At 37.2% G+C, this 27,790-nt stretch overlaps 1 protein-coding gene across 4 annotated transcripts in view; it reads right to left on the bottom strand.

Annotated features, from left to right (window-relative positions):
• Positions 1–27,790, bottom strand: part of RPS6KA3 (ribosomal protein S6 kinase A3) — a 110,394-nt gene that overhangs the window by 64,898 nt on the left and 17,706 nt on the right. For 3 of the 4 annotated variants that reach the window (XM_067723310.1, XM_067723312.1, XM_067723309.1), the window contains exon 2: positions 15,824–15,880. In XM_067723310.1, the coding sequence (XP_067579411.1) occupies positions 15,824–15,880 (57 nt within the window). Of the gene's footprint in view, positions 1–15,823; positions 15,881–21,659; positions 21,697–27,790 lie in introns of all 4 variants that reach the window. The other variant, XM_067723311.1, reaches the window with a different exon arrangement.

Here is a 27,790-nt window from a genome sequence, read left to right as displayed (position 1 = left end):
CAAGATATCACCGAGCAACTGCTTTACTTGGGTGTTAGCTATCTCCGAACCAGAACGAACCCATATCTCATTATAAGCAGTTGAAACACTGAAAAATGCCTCAGTGCTCCTTTTGCGTGTGCTCAAATATCCACACCATGTCTAAGTATCAGAGGTATTCCAGGAGTCTTGTCAGGCTTAGAAATATTTTGGCAGTAAACCCCAGTGTCTACGAGAAATGTTTGGATATTTTGTCAATTTTGTATGAGTACAGAAGGGACACTGCTTATGGCATTTATTAGTATTTAAGCACAACCCATTGTCCCTATCAGATTAAGCTTCAGAACAGGCAAACAGCACATAGGAGGAACTCATATAATGGCTGCCCAATTAAGTATCATACACTGAAATCTGAAATGGACACTACTTGTGTGGTTGTGCACATGAAACCAGATATTATTGTTGATATTTTCCTGCCTCTAACCTTTTTCCTGCCTCTAACTTTAACTATCTTGAAATTTCTCGTATTAAATTTTCAGCTAGTTTTTCATTTTTGTGTCTTATTGGTTTTATCATTTGCCTTACTACTTGAAAAGTAATTTTATTATAAAAACTATGCATGTCCAGTATAGAAAACTTAAATAATAAAAAGAAGAAAAACAAAAGAGGGAAAAAATCCTCTATGTTGGTGCTTTCTAGTCTCTGTCTGTATATACGCACATATACACATGGACCACAGTACACATATTATCACTTTTTTTTTCTGTAGAGGGCCAGAAAGTAAATGTTTTTGACTTTGCAGGACATATTGGTCTCTGTCAACACTGCCACTGCAGCGTGAAGAGGAATGGGTGAGGTTGTGTTCCAGTAAAACTTCATTTACAAAAATAGGGGGCAGGTCTCAGGTATAGTTTGCTGACCCCTATTTTCTATTATTAAATCATCCTCAATGCATTATTTATTTTTATTTTTATTTTTTGCAATACGCGGGCCTCTCACTGCTGCGGCCCCTCCCGCCGCGGAGCACAGGCCCCGGACGCGCAGGCCCAGCGGCCACGGCTCACGGGCCCAGCCGCTCTGCGGCATGTGGGACCCTCCCGGACCGGGACACGAACCCGCGTCCCCTGCATCGGCAGGCGGACCCCCAACCACTGCGCCACCAGGGAAGCCCCATCCTCAATGCATTATTAATGACTGCAGAGCATTCTACTATATAAATCCCCTATTGTTGGGTATTTGATCTTCTATATCACTGGGATGTCCCCATCTTTTGTGCACATTCACAATTTATTAGAAATAATTTCTGGAAGTGGCACTGTATTTCTAGAGGTAGAGTATGCAGCATTTTAAAGTTTCTTGATCGTAACATATTTGCCAAGTTGTCCTCCGGGAAGAACCTAAAAAACAATGAGAGAACCACACCAAGACCTCAGGCAGGGGTAAACTACAACCAGGCCGGGCCAGTCAAGGGCTAAATCTGGTCATGCCCATGTCTATTTACATAAGAGCTCCTGCTGTTTTTTTCCCTACATAATGGCTACAGCTGACTTGAGTAGTTGCCACAGAGCCTAAAATATTTACTACCCAGCCCTTTATAAACAAAGTTCGCTGACTCATGGTCTTGAGTCCTCCAACAGAATGAGCAGCAAATGCGAACGCCCTGAGATTAGGAATCGGCTTAATGAATTCAAAGCACAAAGGAAAGACCTTGGTGTCTAGAATGTGGTGAACACCAAGGAAAGAGAAGGAAATGGGGAAGTAGGTTCGGGCCACATTAAGCAGGGCCTTACAGACTATCAAGAAGTTTGGATTTGGATTTGAAGCTAACCTTACTCGTTTTAGGCAGCGGCATCAATACCAATCTCCCAAACCTGTAAATCCTTTTGGGCTTTTTCCTTTCTAATCTAACTTCCTTCCCTTCATATTTAATCCATCAATAAATTCTACTGATTTTATCTCTGAAATAAATCTCAAATCTGTCTATTTCTATTTTCTCTGACACTGTCAGTACAAACCATTATCATCTAGTGCCATCTAACTGGTTTTCCTCCTTCCAAATTTTTCCTGTGCAATCCTTTCTCTTCATGGCAGCCAGAATAATTTTAAAACAGAAATCAGGCTTTGTCGTACCCCCACCTCACATTCTTCAATGGCTTCCCATCCCAGAATAAAACTCAAATTTCTCACAGTCTATGGAACATAAAGCAAACACTAATAAATGCTACCTTGATTCTGACTTGGGAATATATTCAGTAAGTTATTCAAATATGATATCAATATTTGGTTTTAGACATACTTTAATCATGTTAATATCAGACTATTTCCTCTTTACTAAAAGAAGAATGAATATTCAATTTAAAAAAATGTCTTTTTATTATCTATTAATACACTTAGTTTCTCTCCTTTGACCTACTGATTTGATAACTCATATCAACAGATGTCCTAATATGCTTGTATTCCTAGGAAAATTCCATTGTTTTAATATAAGTCTGTATTTGATTTGTAAATTTTTAAAAGGATTTTTCTGTCTGTATTCATAAAGTGGCACAGTTTCCTTTTCTGCGTTAACTTTCATTTTCAGGGCTATGCTAACTTTATAAAACGGACTAGAAGGTGATACAATTTTTTCCTATGCTTTAGGACAATCTATTTCTTGAAAGTTTCCAAGATTTCTCCTACTGGAGCCTGGGGCCTGGCACTGTAGTGGTGGGGGGACCACTGCAGTGGTGGGGGGACCACAGTAGTGGTGGGATGTGTGTGGCGGTACGCGTTCTTTAATAACTTAAATTTCTCCCTTGCTATTGGTAAAGTCATAGTTTTTCTATTCCTTCCTAAATATCGTTTAGATTTTCTTAGAAAACCACATATTTCAGCAAGACTTCCATATCAGTACAGAGATATATTGAGTATACTATTATGTTTTTTAAATAAAATTTAAGGAAAATTTCAAGCGTATCTAAAAGTAGACTGAATAGTATAACAAACCCTCATGAACCCACCACTCAACTATAACAATTATCAACTCATGGCCAATCTTGCTTCATATACTCACTTCCCCCCACTCTCATAATTATTTTGAAGCAAATCCTAGACATTATATCATTTCATCTGTGAATATTTCAGTTATTATGATGTTTTAATCTCCTTCCTATCTGTGGTTATATACTGTTTTGCTTTCCTAATGTTGTGCATTTGCTTTTTTTATTTTTCCTGTTTTCTAATTCACTGATTTTGGAATTTAAATTTAAATCCTTTCTCTTGCTTTTTTTTTTTTTTTTTTTTTGCGGTACACGGGCCTCTCACTGCTGTGGCCTCTCCCGTTGCGGAGCACAGGCTCCGGACGCGCAGGCTCAGCGGCCATGGCTCACGGGCCCAGCCGCCTCCGCGGCATGTGGGATCTTCCCGGACCGGGGCACGAACCCATGTCCCCTGCATCGGCAGGCGGACTCTCAACCACTGCGCCACCAGGGAAGCCCTCTCTTGCTTTTTATGGGTTTACTTTGTAGTTCTTTTTCTAGCTTCTTTCACTGAATCCTTAGTTCCTTTATTTGAATTCTCATTTATTAATAATTTTTTCTTTCAAGTATAATTCTGACAATATCATATAAGGTACTACTATATGCTAAGAACCATGCTTTACATGAAATTACTTCAGTTAACTCTCACCACAATGAGATAAGTAAATACTATTATCTACACTACAGATGAAGAAACTAAGGCTTAGAGAGAAGTTAAGGAACCTGCTGCCCAAGTTCCCACAGTTTGGAAGTGGAAATGGCTGTGATGTTGGTGGGAGCATAGACAGGCAATTCTATCTGGGGAAGGAGCATGTATATGTATGGTCAGTGGCTGACTTAGGTCAGAAGCCAGGAGGTGCTAAACCTTTTGATAAGACCCTGAAGGAAGACAGCTCGATAGAGGGTCCATAGCAGAGTTTCTGAACACTTTTTCTACACCATACATTATATTTGTCTGGCGAAACCCAAACCTTGGTCAAACCCAATTATCAACCATCTTCATGACTCCATGATGGCTGAACCCTGCTGGAGAAAAATAAACTGCTATAATAAAAGCTTAAAATTAACATGTTCTTAACCAATTCCTTCAGATACAGTTTTTTTGTATGAATCAATTTTTCAGATACTAAAGGATTTAATATCTAAGGATTTCCATTTAAGTACAGGAGAATTATTCTGTAGCACACATCCATCAGTAGATAATGTTATAAAGTGCTATGGTTCTAAGGTTTTAAATCAGAGATGGGAAATAAGTTTTATGATCATCAACCTGAACCAAATGGTAGTGGCTTCCTAGAGCGCTGAGAGGGGTTGCTTCTAAGGCCCTGTGTCAATGGAAAGCATGCTATATTCCACTCACAATATCTCCCCTGAGCATGACGAGAGGGCGAGGGGGCAGCACCACCGATGTCCCAGCTGGAATCTTGCAGTAAGCAGCAATACACCCTAGGTGGTATTGCTGGTCACTGTATTCACGCATTTTTTTTCCTGCTTAGCCTGAACTTTTTTTTTTAATAATTTTTTTTCTCTCTTTCTATTTATTTATCTATTTTTGGTTGTGCTGGGTCTTCGTTGCTGCATGCAGGCTTTCTCTGGTTGCAGCGAGTGGGGGCTACTCTTCATTACAGTGTCTGGGCTTCTCATTGTGGTGGCATCTCTTGTTGCGGACCATGGGCTCTAGGCACGCAGGCTTCAGTAGTTGTGGCATGTGGGCTTCAGTAGTTGTGGCTCATGGGCTCTAGAGTGCAGGCTCAGTAGTTGTGGCGCATGGGCTTAGTTGCTCCGCAGCATGTGGGATCTTCCCGGCCCAGGGCTCGAACCCGTGTCCCCTGCACTGGTAGGTGGATTCTTAACCACTGCGCCACCAGGGAAGCCCTGGAGTTCTTTTTACTTAGTCATTTTTGTCTAAAATGGTTAAATTAAGAGACTCATTTAAGTACAGGAGTTACAACGTTCAATACACCAGTATTTCAGGTTGACTCAATAAACCATTCATACTTCAAGAGAACTTACGTGAATTTTCTTTCTTTCCAATTATGGTTTAGATCAGTCAAATTGAACAAATGGGTATTGTGATAAGTAGACTACAGCAGAGGAGAAGCAAATTTGGATCAGAGGGATCATATGAGTTAGGCAAGCCACGATTTTTTTAAAAAAGGGGGTATTTTTTTTTAAAGCTCTTAGGGGTGGAGAAAAGGGACACTAGAAATAAAAAATAGCCCTGAAAGAGGGCCAAAAATGTAGTAAAGGAAAACTTACATGCTTGGAAATTTTGCCTATTATACACACACTCTATTTAATGTGACCATGCAGTGTTAATTATAATGCTATTTATTCTCGGAAATATTTTCCTAAGTGGTATATACTTAAATCTACTAGAGCATATCTTCTCTAGTAGATTTAAGTATATGCTCTAAGTGCTAAAATATACTCTCAGCTAATGAGAGTTAGATAAACAGACAATACTCTAAACAATTAGTCAGTGTCATTAATGTAACACTCCACAAATGTTCCCTGCCAACGAGCAAGCACTCTACCGTACTTTCCTGTTTTGAGTGGGTTCTTCGCTGTCTATTGTCTACTCCTCTAGGGTTTCTCTTTTTTAAAAAAATTTATTTATTAATTTTATTTATTTATGGCTGCCTTGGGTCTTTGCTGCTGCACACGGGCTTTCTCTAGTTGTGGCGAGCAGGGGCTACTCTTCGTTGTGGTGAGCGGGCTTCTCGTTGCGGTGGCTTCTCTTGTTGTGGAGCACAGGCTGTAGGTGCGCGGGCTTCAGTAGTTGGAACACACAGGCTCAGTAGTTGCGGCACACAGGCCTTAGAGCATGCGGGCTTCAGGAGTTGTGGCACGTGGGCTCAGTAGTTGCAGCACGCGGGCTCTAGAGCGCAGGCTCAGTAGTTGTGGCGCACGGGCTTAGCTGCTCCACGGCATGTGGGATCTTCCCAGACCAGGGATCGAACCCATGCCCCCTGCATTGGCAGGCGGATTCTTAACCAGTGCGCTACCAGGGAAGTCCAGGGCTTCTCTTTCTGTAGTTTATTTTGTGTTTAACCCATGATAACTGAAAGAGTTATGCAAGTGTATGCTGGACTCACAGCTATGAGTATCATTTTGGATGTTCAAATGCAAGTTTTAAGGGAGCTTGAGGGAACCTTCAAAGAAATGGAGGAAACCAGCAGAGAACAGGGAACTGGTGAAATTCCCTGGATATTGTGAAGGCCGTCATACAAATCACTGCTGCCTTAGGGTTACTATATGAACAGTAGCTACGGCATGCATAGAAGTTGGAAGAAACTACCACTAAAGGCCCATGAGGAGATTTGAAAAGAATGGGGCACTGCTGGTGTACTCCTGCCTGTGACCTTTACAGGGGTGCTGCTCTTTAACTTGGCATCCAAAGTCATCTACAGTCATCTCCATTTTATCTTTTTAAACCATTTTTACCACTACTACTTTTAACAAGCTTTCTCCAATTCTTTTTTTTAATTAATTAATTTATTGTTTATTTTTTGGCTGCATTGTGTCTTTGTCGCTGCGTGCAGCTGTCTCTAGTTGCAGCGAGCAGGGGCTACTCTTTATTGCGGTGCGTGGGCTTCTCATTGTGGTGGCTTCTCTTGTTGCGGAGCTCAGGCTCTAGGCACGTGGGCTTCACTAGTTGTGGCTCACGGGCTCTAGAGCACAGGCTCAGTAGTTGTGGTGCACGGGCTTAGTTGCTCTGTGGCATGTGGGATCTTCCCGGACCAGGGCTTGAACCCGTGTCCCCTGCATTGGCAGGTGGATTCTTAACCACTGTGCCACCAGGGAAGCCCATGTTTTCTCCAATTCTTAACAATCATGCATGTGACTCTGATACAAGAGCTACAAAGACTGCGTTGATAAATATAGTGTTTAGGACTGTAGTAATATAATATTCACAAAGTTAATGTTATGAGTGATTAATGTATGCATGGTTATTAGAAATAAACAATAAGGGGAACAGAAGGGTCAAAGGACCAAATTAAGAGAAAGTCAGTTCACAGTTCTGTCTGAGGCCAGGCCTACTGTCAGCCAGAAAATTACTGGATACCACCCTAGTTCCTAAGAGGAACTAGGTGAATAGTCTGAGAGAGCAAGATCAGCATCTGGGAGGAAGAGGACAGGAAAATTAACACTTACTGGGCTCTTCCTTTGTGCTAGGTACTTATTTATCTCCTTTAACTCTCAAGCCTCAGAAGAACCTTTGCCTGCTACTGTAAGAACCATTAAGAGAATTATTTCCCCACTAAGCAAGAAACGGCTTTAATGATTCTTGGATGATTATGGAGACCTAAACAGCCCAGACTCCCTATTTCCTCTGCATGGATCATCAGAGCATGGAGTCCTCTGGCCAGCTGAGAAAGGATAGAAAATTCTGGAGTCCAGGAAGGTATCTTGGCTTAAGGGGCTATACAGCACCCTACCTTCTGCTATGAAGGCAGTCTCTCTCCCAGCCCTACTGGAATAACGGATAAAAATAAGCAAGTCTCTCCAGCAGGGAAGGGAGAAAACAAAATACACTGGCTGGAGCAAGTTAACTGGTGAGAAATTCAACTAATTGTGCATAAATATGAATTAACACGCAACCATTCCTGGGGAGGGAGATGGTGGAAGGTGATGACTACCTGTTATATTCTGGTATGGATCAATTTAATTAGATAAATTTCGTATACTTCATGAGTGGAAGAAATAAAAATTTTACTTCAGGTGCATAAAGACAAGAAAGGATTGAGCCTTCAGAAAGCCAGAAGAAAGGAAAACAGCATTAAATTCTAGAAGATGAAAGAAAAGTAGATCTAGGATATAGGAAGGAGGCAGATCGGAGGGCAAAGAACAAAGGGAAGAGAGGAAAACATGAGGTGTGAAGAAGGGAGAAAAATCCAGACAGAATGAAATGGCTCTACCACAAATAGAAACCAGGAGACATGCTCAAGAGAAATCACAGGGGCAGCTCCATATGTCAAGAAGGTCTGAGTGAAGATTAAAGGGTCAAGTAATGATGCAAGGCTTGTATAACAAAAAAGTAGCAGTACCCAGTGTTCTCGATACCCTTTCAGCTCTGTTCATTGTTCCCTCTGGTATTTATATGATAGCTAATAACCTTATACTATTTTCTCCTGACTCAACAATTTCAGATATCACCTTTAGACATCCTATTACAGCTGACGTGACACTCATATCACACATTTTGGTTAAATCAATATTGAGTCTTTACAAATATTATGACTATGTAAACACTGTTCACTGCTTGAAGTAATATACTCTAGTTACATTTCTTGTATGCAACGTTTCTATTTTTGTTAAATTTGTAGTTGCTTTGTTTTAAAACTTGCTTTCTTTTCTTTGCACCTATCTCAAATTCTTCTCACTTTGCCTCTCAAGTGGATTTTCAATACTCAAACCTACTGGACAATTCATAACTTCTTTTTTTCCCCTGAAGACAGCCCTCCTGGAAACATCTGTCTGCTTCAATCTGGACTGAGTACTCTCTAAGCCTACTGAATGAACTAGTCTTCTGAAGCATCCTTTATTCATCATAATGGGAAGGAACTTTCTTCACTGTGCTTGTACATGTTGGGTCTTTTGCTGCCTGAATCTCATGTCTTTCCTTTAGTTAATAACCTTCTACTGTTGGCAGAAGAAGGTATTCTTCTTCCAAAGAATAGGTACATGTCTGAAAATACCTTCATTGAAAATCATTTTCACTAAGCATTTCAAAGGCACTGCTCCTTGACTTTTAACTTTCAATGTTGAAATATCGTATATTATTCTTATACCCAGGCCTTTATTTTATAAATTTCTTTATTTTTCATTTTTGGCTGCGTTGGGTTTTTGTTGCTGTGCTTGGGCTCTCTAGTTGCGGTGAGTGGGGGCTACTCTTTGTTGCAGTGCACGGGCTTCTCACTGCGGTGGCTTCTCTTGATGCGGAGCATAGGCTCTAGGCACGTGGGCTTCAGTAGTTGTGGTACAAGGGCTCAGTAGTTGCAGCGCGTGGGCTCTAGAGTGCAGGCTCGGTAGTTGGGGCGCACGGGTTTAGTTGCTCCGTGGCATATGGTATCTTCCCGGACCAGGGATCAAACCTGTGTGCCCTGCATTGGCAGGCGGATTCTTAACCACTGCGCCACCAGGGAAGTCCCCCAGCCTTTATATATGGTATGAAAAAAATTTCTAAAAGCTTGTCTTAGTCTGTTTGGGCTGCTATAACAGAATACCATAGACTGAGTTGCTTACAACAAACAGAAATTTATTTCTCACAATTCTATAGCCTGGGAAGTGCAAGTCCAAGTCGCCAGCAGATTCTGTGTCTGGCGAGGATCTGTTTCCTTGTTCGTAGATAGCCATCTTCTTGCTGTGTCTTCACAGGGCAGAAGGGGTGAGGGAGCTCTCTGGGGTCCATTTTATAAGGGCACTAATCCCATTTATGAGGGCTCTGCCCTTCTGACCCAACCACCTCCCAAAGGCCCCACTTTTAAACTTCATCACATTGGAGCTTGGGCTTCAACATACAAATTTTGAGGGAACACATCCAGCCCACAGCAAAACTTTTAGGATCTTCTCTTTATCCCTGGTGTTTTGATATTTCATAATAACGATCCTTCTTGAGTAGGGTGGTTCTTCTTCTTTTTATTTTATTTTATTTTTTTGGTCATTATTAACAGGCTTTCAGTAGGCTGTTTTAATCCGGAGACTCGTGGTCCTCATGTTGGGGGAAAAAATTTTTTTTTTGGCATTTTAGTATTCTGCCTAATCTAAGAGCACGATTAGCACTGTACCATTAAGAAAGAGAAAGTGCTGCCAATTAAAATGTGTCACACCTTTGATTATAACAAACATTCTGATTTCAGAGATATTAAGATGTTGGGGGGGAAAACATGTATCTTATGGTATTTCTTTCCTAATTTCTTCCCCTCCATTTCCCCACTGTCTCTTTCTGGAATTCCTATTAGGTAAATGTTAAATTGCTTCTCTTTCTTTTTCTCTCCTACTTTCTATTTGTCCTGTTCTATTTTGGGGAAAGTTTCCTCCATTTTAGCTTCTAAATATTCTACTAAAATATAAAATATTACTATCACATTTTTAATTTCTAACAGTCTCTTCTTTTTCTGTTTTTAAAAAAATAGCATACTGGGCTTCCCTGGTGGCACAGAGGTTAAGAATCCGCCTGCCAATTCAGGGGATACGGGTTCGGGCCCTGGTCCAGGAAGATCCCATGTGCCGCGGAGCAACTAAGCCCGTGCGCCACAACTACTGAGCCTGCGCTCTAGAGCCCGCGAGTCACAACAGCTGAGCCCACGTGCCACAACTACTGAAGCCTGCATGCCTAGGGCCCGTGCTCCGCAACAAGAGAAGCCATCGCAATGAGAAGCCCGTGCACTGCAACAAGGAGTAGCCCCTGCTTGCCGCAACTAGAGAAAGCCTGCACGCATCAATGAAGACCCAATGCAGCCAAAAATAAATAAATAAATAAAAGTAGATTTAAAAAACAGCATTCTACTCTTGTTTTAGGAAATCAATTTCATCTCTTAGCACTCAAAGGATATTAATTTATTTTTTCTTTTTCCTTTTTCCTGCATTGTCCGTTTCCCCCAAGATCTTATTCTTTCATGTTGGAATACTTTCTCAAGTGTCTGGTGATATTTGGCTTTTAACTCATTTTAAGAGTGATGCACTAAGAAGTGGACCAGATGTTCTGGAGCTTGTCAACTGGTAGGCTTTCTTGTAGGTTAAATGGTCAAGTAGCCAGCCTTTACACTGAAGATCTCCCAAATATCAGTATCTGAAGGTCTTTTATCAGGTATCATTCAGTTTCTTCAGGAAAGACGACTCCACTCTCCTGACTGGAGGATACGGTCTTGGTTGGTGAAATGGGGAGGGGAAGGGGATCATAACACCATTGAGGAGTAGGCTTTCCCTTGATCTCCCTGTTTCCAGCCCAGTGTCTCACCCCACTTCCTACTATGCCTGGGGTTCCCCATGTATGGAGCCTCTCTGGTTCATTTTTCTCTATAAAATACTTTGTCTCTTCCAGGGGTAGGAGAGGGGTTAGAGTAAAGGCTTTTCACATCGACATTCAACCAATCTCTATTTTCAGCCTGGGCCATACCTCCACTTTCCACAATACTTAGTGACCTCATTCTTGAGCTCTTCTGGGGCTTTGGGGCCCTGAATAAGGCTTGCTTCTTGATGATATACTCCTCACCAGCACTTAGGTCCTATAACTTCATCTTGTTATGACTCTTTTATCTGCTTTTCATATTTATATATTGTGGTTCAAATAACAGAAGTGTTCTAATTACAAAGACCGTGTTCCCGTTTCTTATTGTCCTTGTTGTTTTGGGTGATAATTTCCCAGAGGACAAGAGGACAAAAACAGCTTTATTTTGCCATTTTAAAACTGCAAGTTTCCCTTATGTGTTTCTGTGTCTCTAACAAGTTAGCAGAGTTCTTGGCACCAAACAGACACTCATTAACTACTTCGTTAATGAATGATTAGATGTAGTCAGAGTACAGACTAAGCTGCTCTAACAAAAAGGCCCCAAAATGCAAAGTCTCGAGCAAGGTAAGTGCCTATTTTTCTCTCTTGGAGCAGTCCATAGGCACGAGGCTAGGCTAGAGTGAAGAGGTGTCGCTAGATCCTTAGGTCACTAAGGATCCAGGTTTCTTCTCTCTTGTTATTCTCTATCTGCCCTATAGTCTTGTTGAGGCCAAAACTGGCTAATCATCACACTCTGCATTCTAGCCCATAGAAAAGGGGTCAATCAACCTACAAGAAAGCCTACCAGTCGACGACCTCCATACATACAGTTAGCATCTCACAGTTCCTATGGGCCAGGAATCTGGGCCAACAAACATGTGAGCTTGGAAGCAGATCCTTCTCCAGTCAAGGTACAGATGAGACTCTAGCCCTGGCAAACTCCTTGACTGTAGTCTGTGAGAGACTCTGAACCAAAGAAAGCCGTGCCCAGATTCCTGGCCCACAGAACCGGTGAGATAATAAATGTATGTTGTTTTAAGCTACTAAGCTTGGGGTAATTTGTTATGCATAAAATAACTACTGCGACATCTCAACTTTCATTATTTAAATGATCAGTAATTGACAAAAACTTTTAACTGTACATTAGAGGCAAATACAATTTAAAAGTATAAGGCTAATACATATTTGACCATCTTTTGGATTTAATACCATTAAAGAAATATTAGGTTTTCATCTTATACTCAATTCCTATAATGTGGAATGATCTCAACAACTTTACCCACGTAGTATCTTAGTCCTGCACCTTTTCAACCTACCTCTAGAATGCAGTTCACTTACAGATGTAAATGTTGCTAATGCTGTGAGTACTCAGAGGGAAAGTATGAGCCATGTACGCAGAATACCACAATGGAAAATTATTTGATTTTAGACTTCAGAGAATAAAAAATTTAGAGGTTTTCCTTCCAAAGGAATTGTTGCAAAAATAAAAAAGGTGGCTGATGGCAAAAAAAATCAATATTAATACTTACTGATTGTTTTTACATTTGCTTAAATGCTAATAAACATATACTATAGACCAATGAAGTAAAATAACCCAAATGGTTTGGGAGATGCAGAAATCTAGACCAAATCTGAAGGCAGCCTTGGGCACTAGGCCCCATGATAGCCAAGACTTAATTCACATGTTCCTTTAATTAACAAGCACTGATGGAATACCTACTGGGTACTGGGAGCCAGATACGTGGATGTAAAAACAAGGAGTAAGTCAGACATGGTCACTGCCTCATGTAGCTCACAGTTTAGTAGGAAATACAGACAAGTAAATAAGCAATGGAATCTAGTGTGGTGTTGTCATGTAGCATACACATAGGCTGCTAGGGCAGCACAAAGGAAAAATACTCAATTCAAGGTGGAAATGAAAGTGGTAGCTGTGTCAGGAAGACACCTCAGTTGAAGTGATAGCAAAACTTGGACCTAAAGGATGACCAGGACTTCATTGGAGGGGAGTGGTAATGGAAAATAATTCTGGGAGAGGGACTATCACCTATGAAGGCTCAGGAGTAGAAGAGAACCGGAAACATACGACTGATTAGACTTTCAGTAGAGGGTAGAAGTGTGCAAAGGTTTTATTACGCAGGGTTTGTCACACTGCAGAGTTTGGACTTTATTTAAAGGAAGCAAAAAACTTATGAAGGGTTTTGAGAAGAAGAGTACAATGATCCCACTCTTTCATAACTGATGTTAAAAAGCACATAGAGGGCTTCCCTGGTGGCACAGTGGTTGAGAGTCTGCCTGCCGATGCAGGGGACACGGGTTCGTGCCCTGGTCTGGGAAGATCCCACATGCCACAGAGCAGCTGGGCCCGTGAGCCATGGCCGCTGAGCCTGCGCGTCAGGAGCCTGTGCTCCGCAACGGGAGAGGCCACAGCAGTGAGAAGCCCGCGTACCGCAAAAAAAAAAAAAAAAGCACATAGAAACATCTAATTTTTTTTACATACTAGCAATAACTAAATGGAAGACACAACAGAAAAGAATTCCCACTTACAATAGAACAAAAACTACAAAATGTCTATGAATTATCTTAATAAGAAATGTACAAAACCATATTAAGAAACCATAAAATTTTGATAAAGGATATAAAAGAATATCAGAATAAATGAATGTTCTTGGAAGTGAAGACCCAATATTTATTAAAATAATTTTCCTCATGTTAATTTATAAATTTAATGCTATTTGCATAAAAGTCTCAATAAAATTTTCAGGAGTGTTTGATAAACTGATTCTAAAGTTCATCTAGTAGATGTATAAGACTACAATTTTGAAAGGTAAAAAAGACAGGAAGGCTTGCCTTGCCACATATAAAAAACATATAATAAAAGTACAGTAATTGAAAAGGTACATAAAGTCAAAACATTCAGGGATGTTGTGGGTTGAACTGTGTCCTCCAAAAAGGTATGTTCAAGTTCTAATCCCCGGTACCTGTGAATGTGATCTTACTTGAAAATAGGGTCTTTGCAGGTGTGATAAGGTTAAGATGAAGCCATACTGGAATAAGGTGGGCCCTAATCCAATGACTGGTGTCCTTATAAGAAGAGGGAAATTTGGACACAGACCCACAGGGAGAATGCCATGTGACAATGGAGGCAGAGATTGGAGTGATGTCTACAAGCCAAGGAATGCCAAGGACTGCCAGCAGACAACAGAAGCTGGAACAGGCAAGGAGGGATCCTCCCCCAGAACTTTCAGAGAGAACATGGATCTGTCGACACCTTGATTTCAAACTTCTAGTCTTACAAACTGAGAGAATAAATTTCTGTTATTTAAGCCACCCACTTGTGGTACTTCATTAGGGCAGTCCTAGGAAACTAATACTAGGGGTATATGGCTATTTTACATCTGGTAAAAGAGGGATCTCAAATGAGTGGGAATGAATGGGTTTTATTTATTCAGTAAGTAGAGATTAGGACAACCCATTTGGAAAGAAAAGTTATATTTCTGCATCGTAACAGGTACTAAAATTCCAAGTAGACCACAAATCTAAATGCAAAAAACAAAACCCTAAAAGTGGTAGATGAAAATGTGAGAGGATATTTTTATAAACTTGATTCAAGGAAGGATTTTCTAACTAAAACATGAAACCCAGAAGCCAGAACTGACCATTTAAAAATGAAAACTTCTGTACACATACAGTGAAAGACAACATAATCACTGTTAAAAAAAAAGTAGGGGGAAAACATTTGCAAGATCTATTATAGACATGGAGTTAACATCCAGAATATATACAGAGATCATATAGACCATAATGAGACAGTAAGTAACCCAAAAGAAAATTGGGCAAATACAAAAATACAAAGGCCAATAATGCATGGACACTTCACTAATAATCAAATGAGATGCAAACTGAAAAGAGAAAGTATGATTTATTTAGTGTGGCTCAAATTAAAAATAATTTCTGATAATATCTAGTGTTGAATAGGGTATGGTCAAACAAACATTCACATATAGTGAAGTTTTTACAACTTTTTGGTTTGGAGGGCAATCTGGCAATGCTTATTGAGATTTAAATGTTCATATCCTTTGTTCCAGCACATCCTTTTCTAAGACTATGTCCTACTGAAACACAAGTTCACAAAAATAAATGGGGGAAAATTACATTAAGTACAGGACATGCACAAAACAGAATACTATGAAACCATTTAAAATAAGGCAGATCTACATGTATTGGCATAAAAAGATGTTCAAGACATATTAAGTGAAAAAAGCAAGTGGCAGAGTATACATATTTTGTAAATATCAATAATAATTGTCTTATATACAGAAGAAAATGATGATAATAACTGAGCTGCTAACAATGGTTTTCTTGCAAGAGGAGACAATTTATTAATTCATTTATTTAATATTTAATGAGTGTCTATTACGTGCCAGGCACTGGTCTAGGTGCTGGGGATTCAGGACTGAACCAAAAACACAAGATGAGGAAATGGTGAGCAATCATTTTCAACATTAAGTATCTCCAAAAAATAATGACCTTTATACTTATTTCACTAATAAATCTATGGTTAGTTTGCTTTTTTTTTAAGTTTTTTTTTTAAATGAAAAACCTTCAACAATGTAAAGTAGTTTGTCTTGTCCTTCTCTTAAAATCAGTCTCATCAAACAGTTTTTAAAAATGTCACTGGCACATTCAAGAATGTATTTTGGTAAAATTAATGTGAAAGCATCAACAAGTTTCTAACACTGTAAAATCATTACTTTGTTCAGTTTAAAAATAAGAATACTTAAATTTTATGGTATCTGATTTATCTGTATCCCTTATGATACAATATTTTACTTACAGTTTGTGGATTAATCTCCTCCTCTCCCATAGGTTCATCCATAATTTGCTGTCCATTCTGTGAAAAGTATAGCAAGTAGAAAGTTACCAAAACAGATCTCACATCAGTTTAAGTCAAATGAAGACAGGTAAAACAAAACCGTATAGGAATATTTTCACCCCTAAAGGGTTCTAATGAAGTACAGAACCACCATTTAAGTATGCAGTTGCCAATTTGCAACAGGTTGTGCTTCAAAAGTTAATGTGTAAATTGATTATTTAAAACTATAAAAATATTTTTTCCATGGAAATGATATAATAAATGATGGTTACCTTTCCAGGTAAGCTCTTGAGTTTAATAGTTAAATGCACTACAGTGGTCTTATTTAAACCTCACCAAACATTGTTTACAATACATTCTGTGTCAAAACACATTCTAAATTCCAACTCCATTGAAAATCAGGGCAAATGATTAATTATTTGGGGGAAAATTAAGCTAGGTCTCTACATCAAAGAGATTCCAGATGGATTAAACGTTTAAATGTCAAAAAGTAAAATTATACAAGTATTAGAAGAAAATATAGGTGAGTGCTACTTATGAGGTAAGGAGGCAGAAATCATAAAGGAAAGAAAAATGACATTTGAATCCATAAAAGTTTAAAACGTCTTCTGCCGGACATTAAAAAGATAAAGACAAATTGATTACAAAAAAATAAAAGCAACATATGACAAAGGGTTGGTATCCTCAATACATAAAGAACTTCATTTTACAAACCTGTAAGAAAAAACAATGAACCTCAACAGAAATGAGCAATAAGGGAAAAAAAGAGTTCAGCCTTAATACTAATCAAAGAAATGCATTTAACCAAAAGATACCTTTGCCTTTCAAATTGCTAACGATTTACAGAAAAAATAATACCCAGTGCTAATACGGATATGGGGAAAAGAGCACTCTGGATATACTGCTGGAGAAAGTGTAAATCAGCACAACCCTTCAAGAAGGCAATCTAAGTCTGTATTTAAAAAACAAAAAGAGACACATAAAACTTTGAAATGTCCCATCATTTCAACTTTAAAAAAAAAAAAGACAAGTGTGCAAAGATATACATATAAGAATGCTCACCATAACTTTTTCCAAAAAGAACTCCAAATTGTAAACCTAAATTCCTAACAATAGAGAACTAGTTAAATATATCATGGTACATCCATATAATGGAATACTATGCAGTCACTAAAAATGATGATAAAGATGTAAATTTATTGACATGGAAAGACAGTCACATGTAATAAGTGAAAAAAGCAGTTTACAAAACAATATGAATTGTAATGATCCCATTTTAAATAAATATATACATGTTTTAATGTATATATTTGTATGGGAAAAACTCTGGAAGGATATACACCAAAATGTTAACAGTGGCTATCTCTGAGTGGTAGAATTTTAGACAATTTAAATTGTTTGTTTTGCTTATTTGGATTTTCTAATGTGTCTACAATGTCTATGATGAATATGTATTATTTGTGTAATTAAAAACAAAACAAAACCAAAAGTCAGGTATACGTAATGTCTTCTCTAGTTCCCTCACTGGGAAAAGGAGTAAATGCCCCTGACCACTTGTTAATTCAACAAATGTACAAGGATCTAAGCTAACCATCTTTGGAGAATTATCAACTGGGAAATAAAAGGTAGCCCACCCATTACCCCACATCGCACATGAGACAGCTGCTCTGAACTTGAACTCCTCTCTCTACTCTCCCTATCTCTATTTATTCACCCAACCATTCATCCATCCATTTCATTTCATTCATGCTATGTTCTAGGCACCAAGCTGGAGATGAAAGGTTAATGAAACATGCCCCTATCCTAAAGATCCATCTTACAGGACCTCACAGGTCTACTGACCCTTAAAAAAGGGTAACTTTCATTTTCAAACACTCAGAGTATGTTCCTAGGTTAGGGAATGCCCACACAATATTACAAAGCACAGAAATGGTGCCAAAATGCAGAAAAGGGGGAGGCAGGTATAAAATCTTTATTTTCCAAAGACACTTTCAGAGGCTACGTATTGCCCACTTCTTTGGTAAGGACTCAAATAACTCCAGGATACATCCTCTTAAAAGCCACAACCATTTATTCAACTGAACACTGATGATTTTTATCCAAACATTCCAGACAAACCTTAAACTAGCTCTTAAGAACATTGGTTTTGGAGTCAGACACCTAGATTCAAATTTCTGCTCTTACACTAATTACGAAGCCTTGAACAAGTTATTTAAACTATCTAAGCTCTACTTTCTTCATATGGAAAGTGGAGATTGAAAAGTCTTCAGAGAGTTGTGAAGACTAAATGAGATAATGACATAAGACCTGTCACATAGTAAACAATCAAAGTTAGCTATTTTAATTATAGCCAAAATTCAATCACTCCCTCTGTGGCCCACCAATCTGCTACTTCTCCTGCATTTGCTCTTAGTAAATGGTATCATCATTAATCTAGTAGCCCAAAGTAGATTTTCTCATTAATTATACAGTGTTCTCTTCTGACCGACACAGATCTACTCAATGGCTCCACATTATTTGGCTTTTAGAACCCTTGGTTTAACTTGAGCTACATTTATATTTTCCATGGGAATATAATTTGAGAATCATCTGCTCCTTGTAATTTTCAATGCAAAGTAACAATCACAGCTTATAACTTACTTTTTGGTGTGGTAGAAACAGCACTAAAATCAGAATTGGTAGACCAGGGGTAGAGTCCTAGGTCTGCCACTTAAAAGCTTTATGATTTGGGGCAATTCAGACTTTCTCCTAACCTATTACTTGATCTGTTCAAAATGGGGATACCTGCCCTGTCTACTCAAAGGGTTGTTGTTAAGCTCAAAACTGAGATAACTCATAAGAAAATACATTATAAACTGTAAGAAGCTGTACCAACGCAAATTACTATTATTAAGGTAAGGTAGCTTCATGAGGATAAAATAATACTGCATAAAGACCTTTTGATCTTAGAATCAGAAAAAGTTTAGAATTGGTAAGGGATCTTGAAAGTTTTCTGTTCCAAATATACAAATATACCCATATCATATGCTTAAGTTCTTTCTATCCCATTCTCACCTATATTTGAACACTATCAGGACAAGAAAGAAGTATCTCACCAGGCAGCTTACTATACTAACTCAGAAAAAGCACTGGCTGCTCGATAATGCTCTTCTTCATACAGTAACTTTCCTCAAATGCAAATTTCCTTTAAGAGGATTACTAATACATGATGACTAACTTGCCTGTACTCTATCTACAAAGTCACAGAAGTAAATCTACAGCTATGACTATAAACTACCCCAAGTCTGTTCTTTCCTAGATAACTCGAGGTCCTTCAAACACTCCTTTTAGAAGATGAGACCACTTTCTTCTCTGAGCATGCATCCAATTCATCTGAAAGGGTAGTAAAGAGAATTGTGTGCAATTAACATTGCAACCTTGATATGACCAATGCAGAGTAAAGTAAAGGGCATATCACCTCCCTTGCCCTACATAATAAACTTATATTAATGCAGTTCACATATGCATTATTTTTGGAAGGTCCACAACACATTGCTCGGTCATATTATTTTTTTCCCTGTTTTCTGTCTGTTACTTCCTTGTTTTCTTCACTTACACTGCAACTAAGCCTTCTATCCTCTATTCCGTACTTAGTCTCATGAATAAAGCCTTACTTTAAATTTTTGATTCATCTTTTTCCAGTTCTGATTCATTGCTACAACCTCTACAGATTAGATTCCAAATCTGCCAATCAGCTACTTCACTATTTTCAGCTTCATGTAATCCATAAATTGTACAACGTATTTTCTTTTCTGAACTTTTCACCCAGCTAATTAATAGCGATATACTAACAAAACAATCTAAGAAAAAAATTAAGTGAAACATCTAAAGGTATTTTATGCTCTACTTTTTGCAAAAACAACTACTTCCTTTCTGAGTTTACCAAAGATTTAAAATTTTGAACAATTTAATTTTTAAAGCAGGAAAATATAAAAGCTAATGTTATCCTACATACCAGTGAAGCTTTACCAAAACCGACCCAAAAAAGCACCTTTATTTCAACAAACCTTTTGTATCACTTTGCCAAAACAAGGATTCAAATGCTATCTAATAGAAATGAGTATAAAGTTACCTATGCAGCTAAGAATTTTCACTTTTGAAAAAGGACTCTCGACTTCACTAGAGATTAGGTTACATGGACCACCAGTCTGACTCAATATTGTAATACTTATAGTTCCAAAAGTTCAAGGAATAATACCAATTAAACAAGAAAATTTATTTCTCTAATTTTAAGAAACAAATAGAAAAAAACATGTGGTCTGAATCTGGCTAGTACCAGGTTTAAACCCCAGTTCTGTCACTTACTACTGTAGTTACCTGACCTTGGGTAAGTTACTTAACATTTTGAGCCTCAGTTTCTTCATTTGTAAGATGCATATAATATCTACTTCACAGGGATGCTGTAATTAAAAGGACCCACCAAGGGACAGTAGATGCTCAGTAAATGCTACCTCCTGTCCCCTCTTTGGCCTCAATTGACTGTGTAACATTTACATTTCTACAGTTAGCTTCCAAAGTGTAATGCAATAAAGAAGTACAAGAGAGTGTTGAGATACCTGTTTCACCACTTACTACAGCCAATTTCCTGTCAAGCAGGGTAGAAGAGATCATTCATATGTGTGATATATTTTTATACAATGTGGCTATAGAGTACAAATGCAAAAGAATAGTTTAAACGTGAGGCAAATGTATTTATCCTCTCTCATCCCACCATAATGCCTTCCAGCCAAAAAATCGCAGATCTTGGCAGACTGTACATATGCAAATATTATGTGAAATACTAGAAAAGGTTAGGAAATGCTAATCAAGCTTTACTCTGGTAGTCTGAAATGTGTAAAAGTCAAAAATTAGAATAACGTACAATATGGGCCTTATCAGAACAAATCAGAAAAAGGAGACTGTTAGCTTGAGTTTCAGCAGGTATTGTTTTCAACATTAACTTCTAATGTTGTGGTATAAAATTATCACTTAAGATAATTTTCCTGCTCTTAAGGCAATAAACAATTCAAGTCAGTAATTCTGAACGAACGTTTCAGGACTTCTAGAATATCCCAAAGTATTTTAAGGAAAATTTTGAAGTGTTAAAAATAAGAGTATTTTTCTAATTAAAAAAAATTTATTTTAAGCAACCCTATTAAACAGATTGTTTTGCTGTAATGGCATGTTACAACCACACACATTTCCAGGCCGTTTGGCTGTTTGATACCTCTGAAAAAATGCACTGAGTCCAGCAGGAGATCATCTTGTATAAGTACACTAGGACTAAAAAAATGATCTGTGATTCAAAAATGCTACCTTGAACTTAGTAGGACATATCATCTACTGACATCCTACTACCTGGAAATGAAATGTATATATGAACACTGGGAGAAAAGAATTCCTCACAGAAAACAGCCTAAAGTAACAGGAAGGGAGGAGGAAAAGAATGGGGCCAGAGCCCTAGTGTACTAATGTGGAGACCCAGGTTGTAGATATGAGCAAGAATCATGCCCTTTTTTTTTTTCTTTACTGTCCTCAAGTTTCCACAAGTGTATCTGCCTTCCGAACTCCCTGATATCAGCAGTGGTTTTCCTGTCCAAAGCGTATGCCATAGGACTTCCGTGAAGGTGCTGAGGATGAGGCATGAGAAACCTCTCTAAAACTTCAGTTAAGATACCATCAAATTGTTCAGAATCCAAAGAATCTTCTATGCAATCACATTGAAACAATAAGAAACAAGCATTTTATATTCTTAATAAGGAATGTATATAATCCTTACCAATGTGACAGGATTAAGAATCAGCTCCTCATTTATCCTAAGGAAATATCAGAGATGTGCATAAAGACTTATGTACAGTGATATTCATCATACTCATTATACTGAAAAATAGAAAACAATCTAAATGACCAACAGGGGACTGGTTAAATAAATCATAATACATCTATTCATATGTAGGAATACTATGCAATGGTTAAAATCAGGGCCTCAAAGAAAAATTAATGATGCAAAAATATGATTGCAATATATTAAGTTAAAAAGGATACAAAACTAAATAGTATGATCCCAATTTTGCACACCCCCCTCCCAACATGTGTGCATGTAACTGGCAAAACATATATAAAATCTTATCAGTAGTTACCTGGGTCATAGGATTTTCTTCTTTGTACTGTATTTTCAAAATTATATGCATTTATTATATATTTTTTATAAAGAGAAAAACAATCAATGTAACTAGAAAAATCCATTTATTTCTAGTTAAGGTGCCCTTACATGTGCTTTGCTATTCCTCTAGCAACTAAAGGTCTGCTAGTACTCAAGACTATTCTATTTTCTAGACTAGGGTAGGAATGACCACTGGTTATATTTACATTATTAAGTTTTAGAGGAAACTTTCAGAAGCTTTTTTTTTTTCCTCTCTGATGGTTTCCTGTGGTTGTGGCCTCAGAAAATAGATACGGTTTTAGGCCTGAATCCATCTCATTTTTTTGGAGTGTACCCCTAAGGGGAATTCTGCTTATGAAACAAGAGTATGTTGAGATAAGAATAAAGAAACGAAAACACGGTAGCCAAAATTAAATCTGCATTGTGAATAGCAAGTATTGGAACTGACACTGCAGAAAACAGAATCCATGCCAAGGAGGACAAACTTGAGTAAATGAAAAAAAAATGAAAGAAAAGATTAAAAAACGATGGAGGACAGACGTAGAAATAATCTATGAATAACAGATGCTCCTAAAGAAAAAACCCCAGCAGTTTAATCAATCAAAAGTATAAGAAAACTTTCCAGTTCCGGAAAAAAATACCTGAGACTGGAGACTGAGAAGGTTCAACAGAGATCATCAACACCAAGACATGTCCTGGCAAATGTTTTTAAATTTCAAGGATAAAGATATAATCCTACAAGCATACAAGCAGAAAAAAATAGGTTATTTTCAAAGAAACTAAAATCAGATTGACCTCAGATTTCTCCTCTGCAACAATAAAATGCCAGAAGACAATGAAGTAATGACTTACAGAGAGTTAAAAGGGAAAAGTTATGATCTAAGAATTTTATACCTTGTTCTACTTGTTCATATACAAAGATCACAGGAAATTCTTCTTAGTTCTGCAGTCTTATAAAATTTCACCATCCTGGTAGTACCTTTTTCATAAACTGTTCAAAGGTATGTCTTAGACCATTGAAAGAGAAACAAAATAAGAACTCAAGAATACTGAGGTAGGAAAGAATTGGTGAAGTATATTGATACCAACTTAATATCTAGAAATAACTGAATAAAATAATTAACCCCAATAAAGGAGAAAGGGTCAATAATGAAGAATAAATAACTGATATAAGTATATAAACAATATAAACCTTTAGAAAGTTAAAGGTAAGATTTGTAACCTCAGGATAAATTAATGTGGACTCAAATTAAAAGAGGTAGTGGAAGAAGGGAGAAACTAAGATTCTAAATTCTCTGTCTTTCCTAAAAAGATATTTTAAAACCACTACTTTTAGTAACTACCAAATAAATATAAATTTTGGCATGCTTTGAAAAAGCATACAACAACCGAGAATTATACTTATTCATTGCAGTCCAAATCAGTGGAGAATATAATAACTGGCAAAGACTGTGAATAGTACTTTATGCAGGCATCACATTCAACCCTAAGCACGGAGGTAGGTATAATTACCCCTATTTTACAGATGAGGAAACCAAGGCTCAGCAAAGTTAATTTGTGAATGGCAGAAGCAAGGTTCAAAGCCAAGTCTTTCTAGCTCCATAATTCTTTCTTCAATATTTCATAACCTCTTCAAACAAACAAATCCATAAGGCAGAAGAAAAAAAACAAACCATAAGGAAAAGAATAAAAAACTTAAAATAGGATGACAGAAATAATTCCAAAAGTAATAATGTAAGAAATGTAAAGTATCTAATTAAAGCGAAGTGTCTTACTGGATACTGGATGCTATTACAGAATTATTGATGTTTTTATGAGTGATGATGGTATGTTTGATGTTTATAAAAGTCTTTATCTTTTAAGAAATATAAACGTAAATATTTATGTCTGAATTGATGTATCTAGGAGTAGCTTCAAAATAATCCACTGGAGCCAGGGAGGGGAAGAGAGAAAGTAGTGTGTATGATGGGGAGTACAGATGAAACAAGACTGGCCATGAGATAATCTTTGAGGCTGGGCTATGGAAATATGGTGGTTCATTATACTATTCTCTCTACTCTGGTATGTGTTTGAAATGCTTGATAATAAAAATTTTAATAGTCTTAGGTTATATTTTTAAGAAGCTTAAAAAATCCACACCAGTATTTACCGCTTTAAAGAGAAAGCCAAGCAAAAACAGATAAGCATAGAAAAGCATAAAGAAAAAGAACAAAGCAAGTGTATGTATTATTAAGGCCAAAAATAAAATGTGAAGCAAAAACCTTAAGCTGATTAAATAAAAAGGTGATTTGATTTGGACTAAAAATATAATTAGTACTTAATACATACAGTAATAATAATTGTTATCATTTACTGAGCAATTACTGCACACCAGGCAAGTACATCTTTGATGCTTCTAAGAACTCTGTGAGGCATTATCACTAATTTACAAATGAGGACATTAAGCTAAGATGGGTATGTCAATCTTTTAAAGTGCTGTATCCTCAGCCCCTAGCAAAATGCCTGGCTGGCATACAGGAAGTGCTCAATAAATATTTGTTGAATAAATGAAAAAGTCTAATATCCTGCCTAAAGCAAATAAGTAGAGCTTAAATTCAAACCTAACTCTGATTCTAAAACCCCTACTCTTAATCACATTTAAATCTTTTCATAATATTTCATAGTAAGAGTGAAGATGTTTATTTCCTTCTGTGTATGTTTCTGTTTGTCAGATTTTCTATAACCAGCCTGTGTAACTTTTTTCAGACGAGTCATTAAAAATAATAAATGCAAAATAGTACTGAACACTTAATCACCGACTAACCTAACCACAAAACACAAAAGGAGATGTTCTGGGGACTATAACATGAAATAAATGGACACAAGTGGAAGGGGAAATTTTAGCACACTAACATCAACTAGCATAATGAATAAAACAGGACAAAGCATTTGATGTAACTTACATTAGAATAGGTAGATATTGAATTTTATAATGTAAAAAGAATATGGGTTCAAGTTATCTATGAAAAGTTATAAAAGACTGACCATGTTCTAGGCCATGAAGTAAGTCCAAAATTCTTAAAAGCAGGAACTCTACAGATATTTTCTGATTATGACAAAAAACTGAATAAGGAAATAAAGCACTCATTCAGAAATCAATATTATTCTAAATAACTACTGGCTCAAGGAAATAAATAATAACAGCTATCATTTATGCAATGCTTATTTTGTTCAAAGTACAGTGTTGGCTATGTTGCATATATTCTCTCATTTAATCCCAATTAATCATTAATCAACTATGAGGGATGTTATTATATAGAGAAGAAAAAACTTAGGTTGAGAATTAGTAACTTGTCCAAGATCACAGGGGTATTAAGTTTGCGGATAAGACAACTGAACCCAAGTCTGAATCCAAAGCTCACACTACTACACAGAAATGATGTCATATTACTGTTAGAATTCAAGTATAGGCATCTAGCTGTGCTCATTTTTCTCTATTCATAAAATAAAATTTTGTAATAAAAAGTGGAGAAAACTACAACTCTTAACACATGTTCTGAAAATGTCCATTTGTTAAATACACTACACTAAGAAGGTAATGGTTCGTTTTTCTAACGTATCATTGATCCGACGTAATATTTAAAATTGCATAATCTCCTAAAAGAGACTCCTTTGAATATATTCATATTCTCGAGAGGGCAATTAAAAAGGAAGAAACCATAAAATCAGATAAAGTAGGGAATATAAGGTAAACATGATTGTCACTAAATTTATTTCTAAAAAGTCACTATTTTCTGGTACTTATCTGCAATCCATAAGAGTTCAATGGAATCTTAGCCAGCATGGATTTGAATCCACCACTAACTGTGGGCAAGCCCTTAAAGCCTCTCTGATTTGTGATTTCTTCATGCATAAAATATGTGGATATCTAAGGGCTTTTCCAGCTTGAAAATGTTATAATCCTGTGACTTTAAGGATTAAAAGTATTTAAAATTTTGTCGGGTTTTTACACCTGAGGAAATTACTAATTCTGTATTTAAAGCTGTTTTGTACGTTATTTCTAACTGTAATTCCTTCTTTCTTTTCTGCATCTAAAATACAGTTTTATCTATATCCTTCATTGGTACCTTTGTATCCAAGTGTAAACAAGGATAATACCAAAGAATGGATTGTAACAAATGCTGTCACCTGAAAGAGAAGTACTAACAAAGAGAAAATAAATGAAACATTGTTTTTCTGTGCAGATTAAGGAACCTAAAGCAATTTTATAATTTCCACAATCCAATCTTACCAGTCTTATTTTACTAGTAAAGTGTCAACTTATTTTTTAAGCTACTCTGTGTACGCCCACTGCTATTTATGCCCTCCTAACACCTTCAAACTCCACCTCTTAGTACCACATGGAGTTGGCAGTGTTTCCCAAACCTGTGTGATGATCAGAATCACCTAAGATTCCTGTTAATAATACACTACCTGGCCTTACCTCAAACTGAAACTGAATCAGAAGTTCCAGAAGCCCCGTGGCTCGGTATTTCATTTTTTAAACAGGCACCTTAGATGACTCCTGTGATTAGGTTAAGTCTGGGAAATCACAGTGTAGAGAAAAGATCATGGGCTTTGGAGGCTGACATACCAAGTTTCAGAACCTGGCTTTGTCCTTTATTATAGGTGTGACTTTGGGCAAGCTACTTAACATGAGTCTCAGTTTTCTAATCTACAAGATTTGAATACCAGTTATGCCGGAGGTTGTAATAAAGTTTAGTACGCTTAGCCATGCTGGGTGCCCAGTAAGTGTTAGCTTCTCTTTCCTCCTGCTCATCTTGCCAGAGGAATTGACAAATGCAAATACTTGAGGGTATTCTGGTGAGTCCCTTACCCTAATGGGTCCACTTCCATTTCTAGGGCTAAAAGTCTGAGTACTAGATAATTCATTAATGCATTACTTGGTTTGGCTAATTTAAGTCTTAGGAAAAAGTCTAATAATTTCTTCTGGTTTCCAGAGGCTTAGTGAAGTCCTTCTATCTAAAACAGATACACCATGATGCCGAGCCGAGCTTCAAAGCCCAAGCTTTATTTGTTATGTGACTGTGGCAAAATTACCTGAACCTGTTTCCTCATCGGCAAAACAAGTGGTGCTTAAATGTTTGATGAACTGAACCCAACATGTGTTACTGATAACATAACTGTTAACTAAAAGTCACTTTAATTAAACTTACACACAGTCTTACAAACATTCTTATGAACAAAACGACAGCAATAATAGCTTGCCAGTAAGTGAAACAAGACAGAATAGGACTTGCTCAAATACACAAAAAAGAGCTTAACAGCCAAGCAATATCAACTGTACCTTAACACAAAGTGTATTAGACAAGTTTGGAACTGAACTTACTTAGGAAAAAACAATCCAAACTACTCACTCATTAAATATATGTACATATATATATATTTAAAAGTACCATAGGTATAAACACAACCAGGCAGCAAGGTTTATTTTTGGAAAAATGAGAAATATAGTTTATGATTACAGCTCCATAATGAATTCTAGCTGTATATGTATTAAGCATAAACACTATTAATAAGAGGACTCTACTAAAAATTGTTAGTATTAACTGTCCAGATAAGCTACAAAAGAAACCTAAAGAAATAAGAAAAAAACTAAAAATCTGGGAACATTCATTCAAGACAGAGGAAAAATTTTTTAAAAAATAAACAAGAAAATAACAAACCTCAAATCCTACTGAAAGTAATTTAAAGAACCATAGCTTTTC

The sequence above is a fragment of the Pseudorca crassidens genome, chromosome X (genome assembly GCF_039906515.1).
Source record: "Pseudorca crassidens isolate mPseCra1 chromosome X, mPseCra1.hap1, whole genome shotgun sequence".
NCBI classification, from domain to species: domain Eukaryota; kingdom Metazoa; phylum Chordata; class Mammalia; order Artiodactyla; family Delphinidae; genus Pseudorca; species Pseudorca crassidens.
This window is presented reverse-complemented; position numbering and strand designations above follow the sequence as displayed.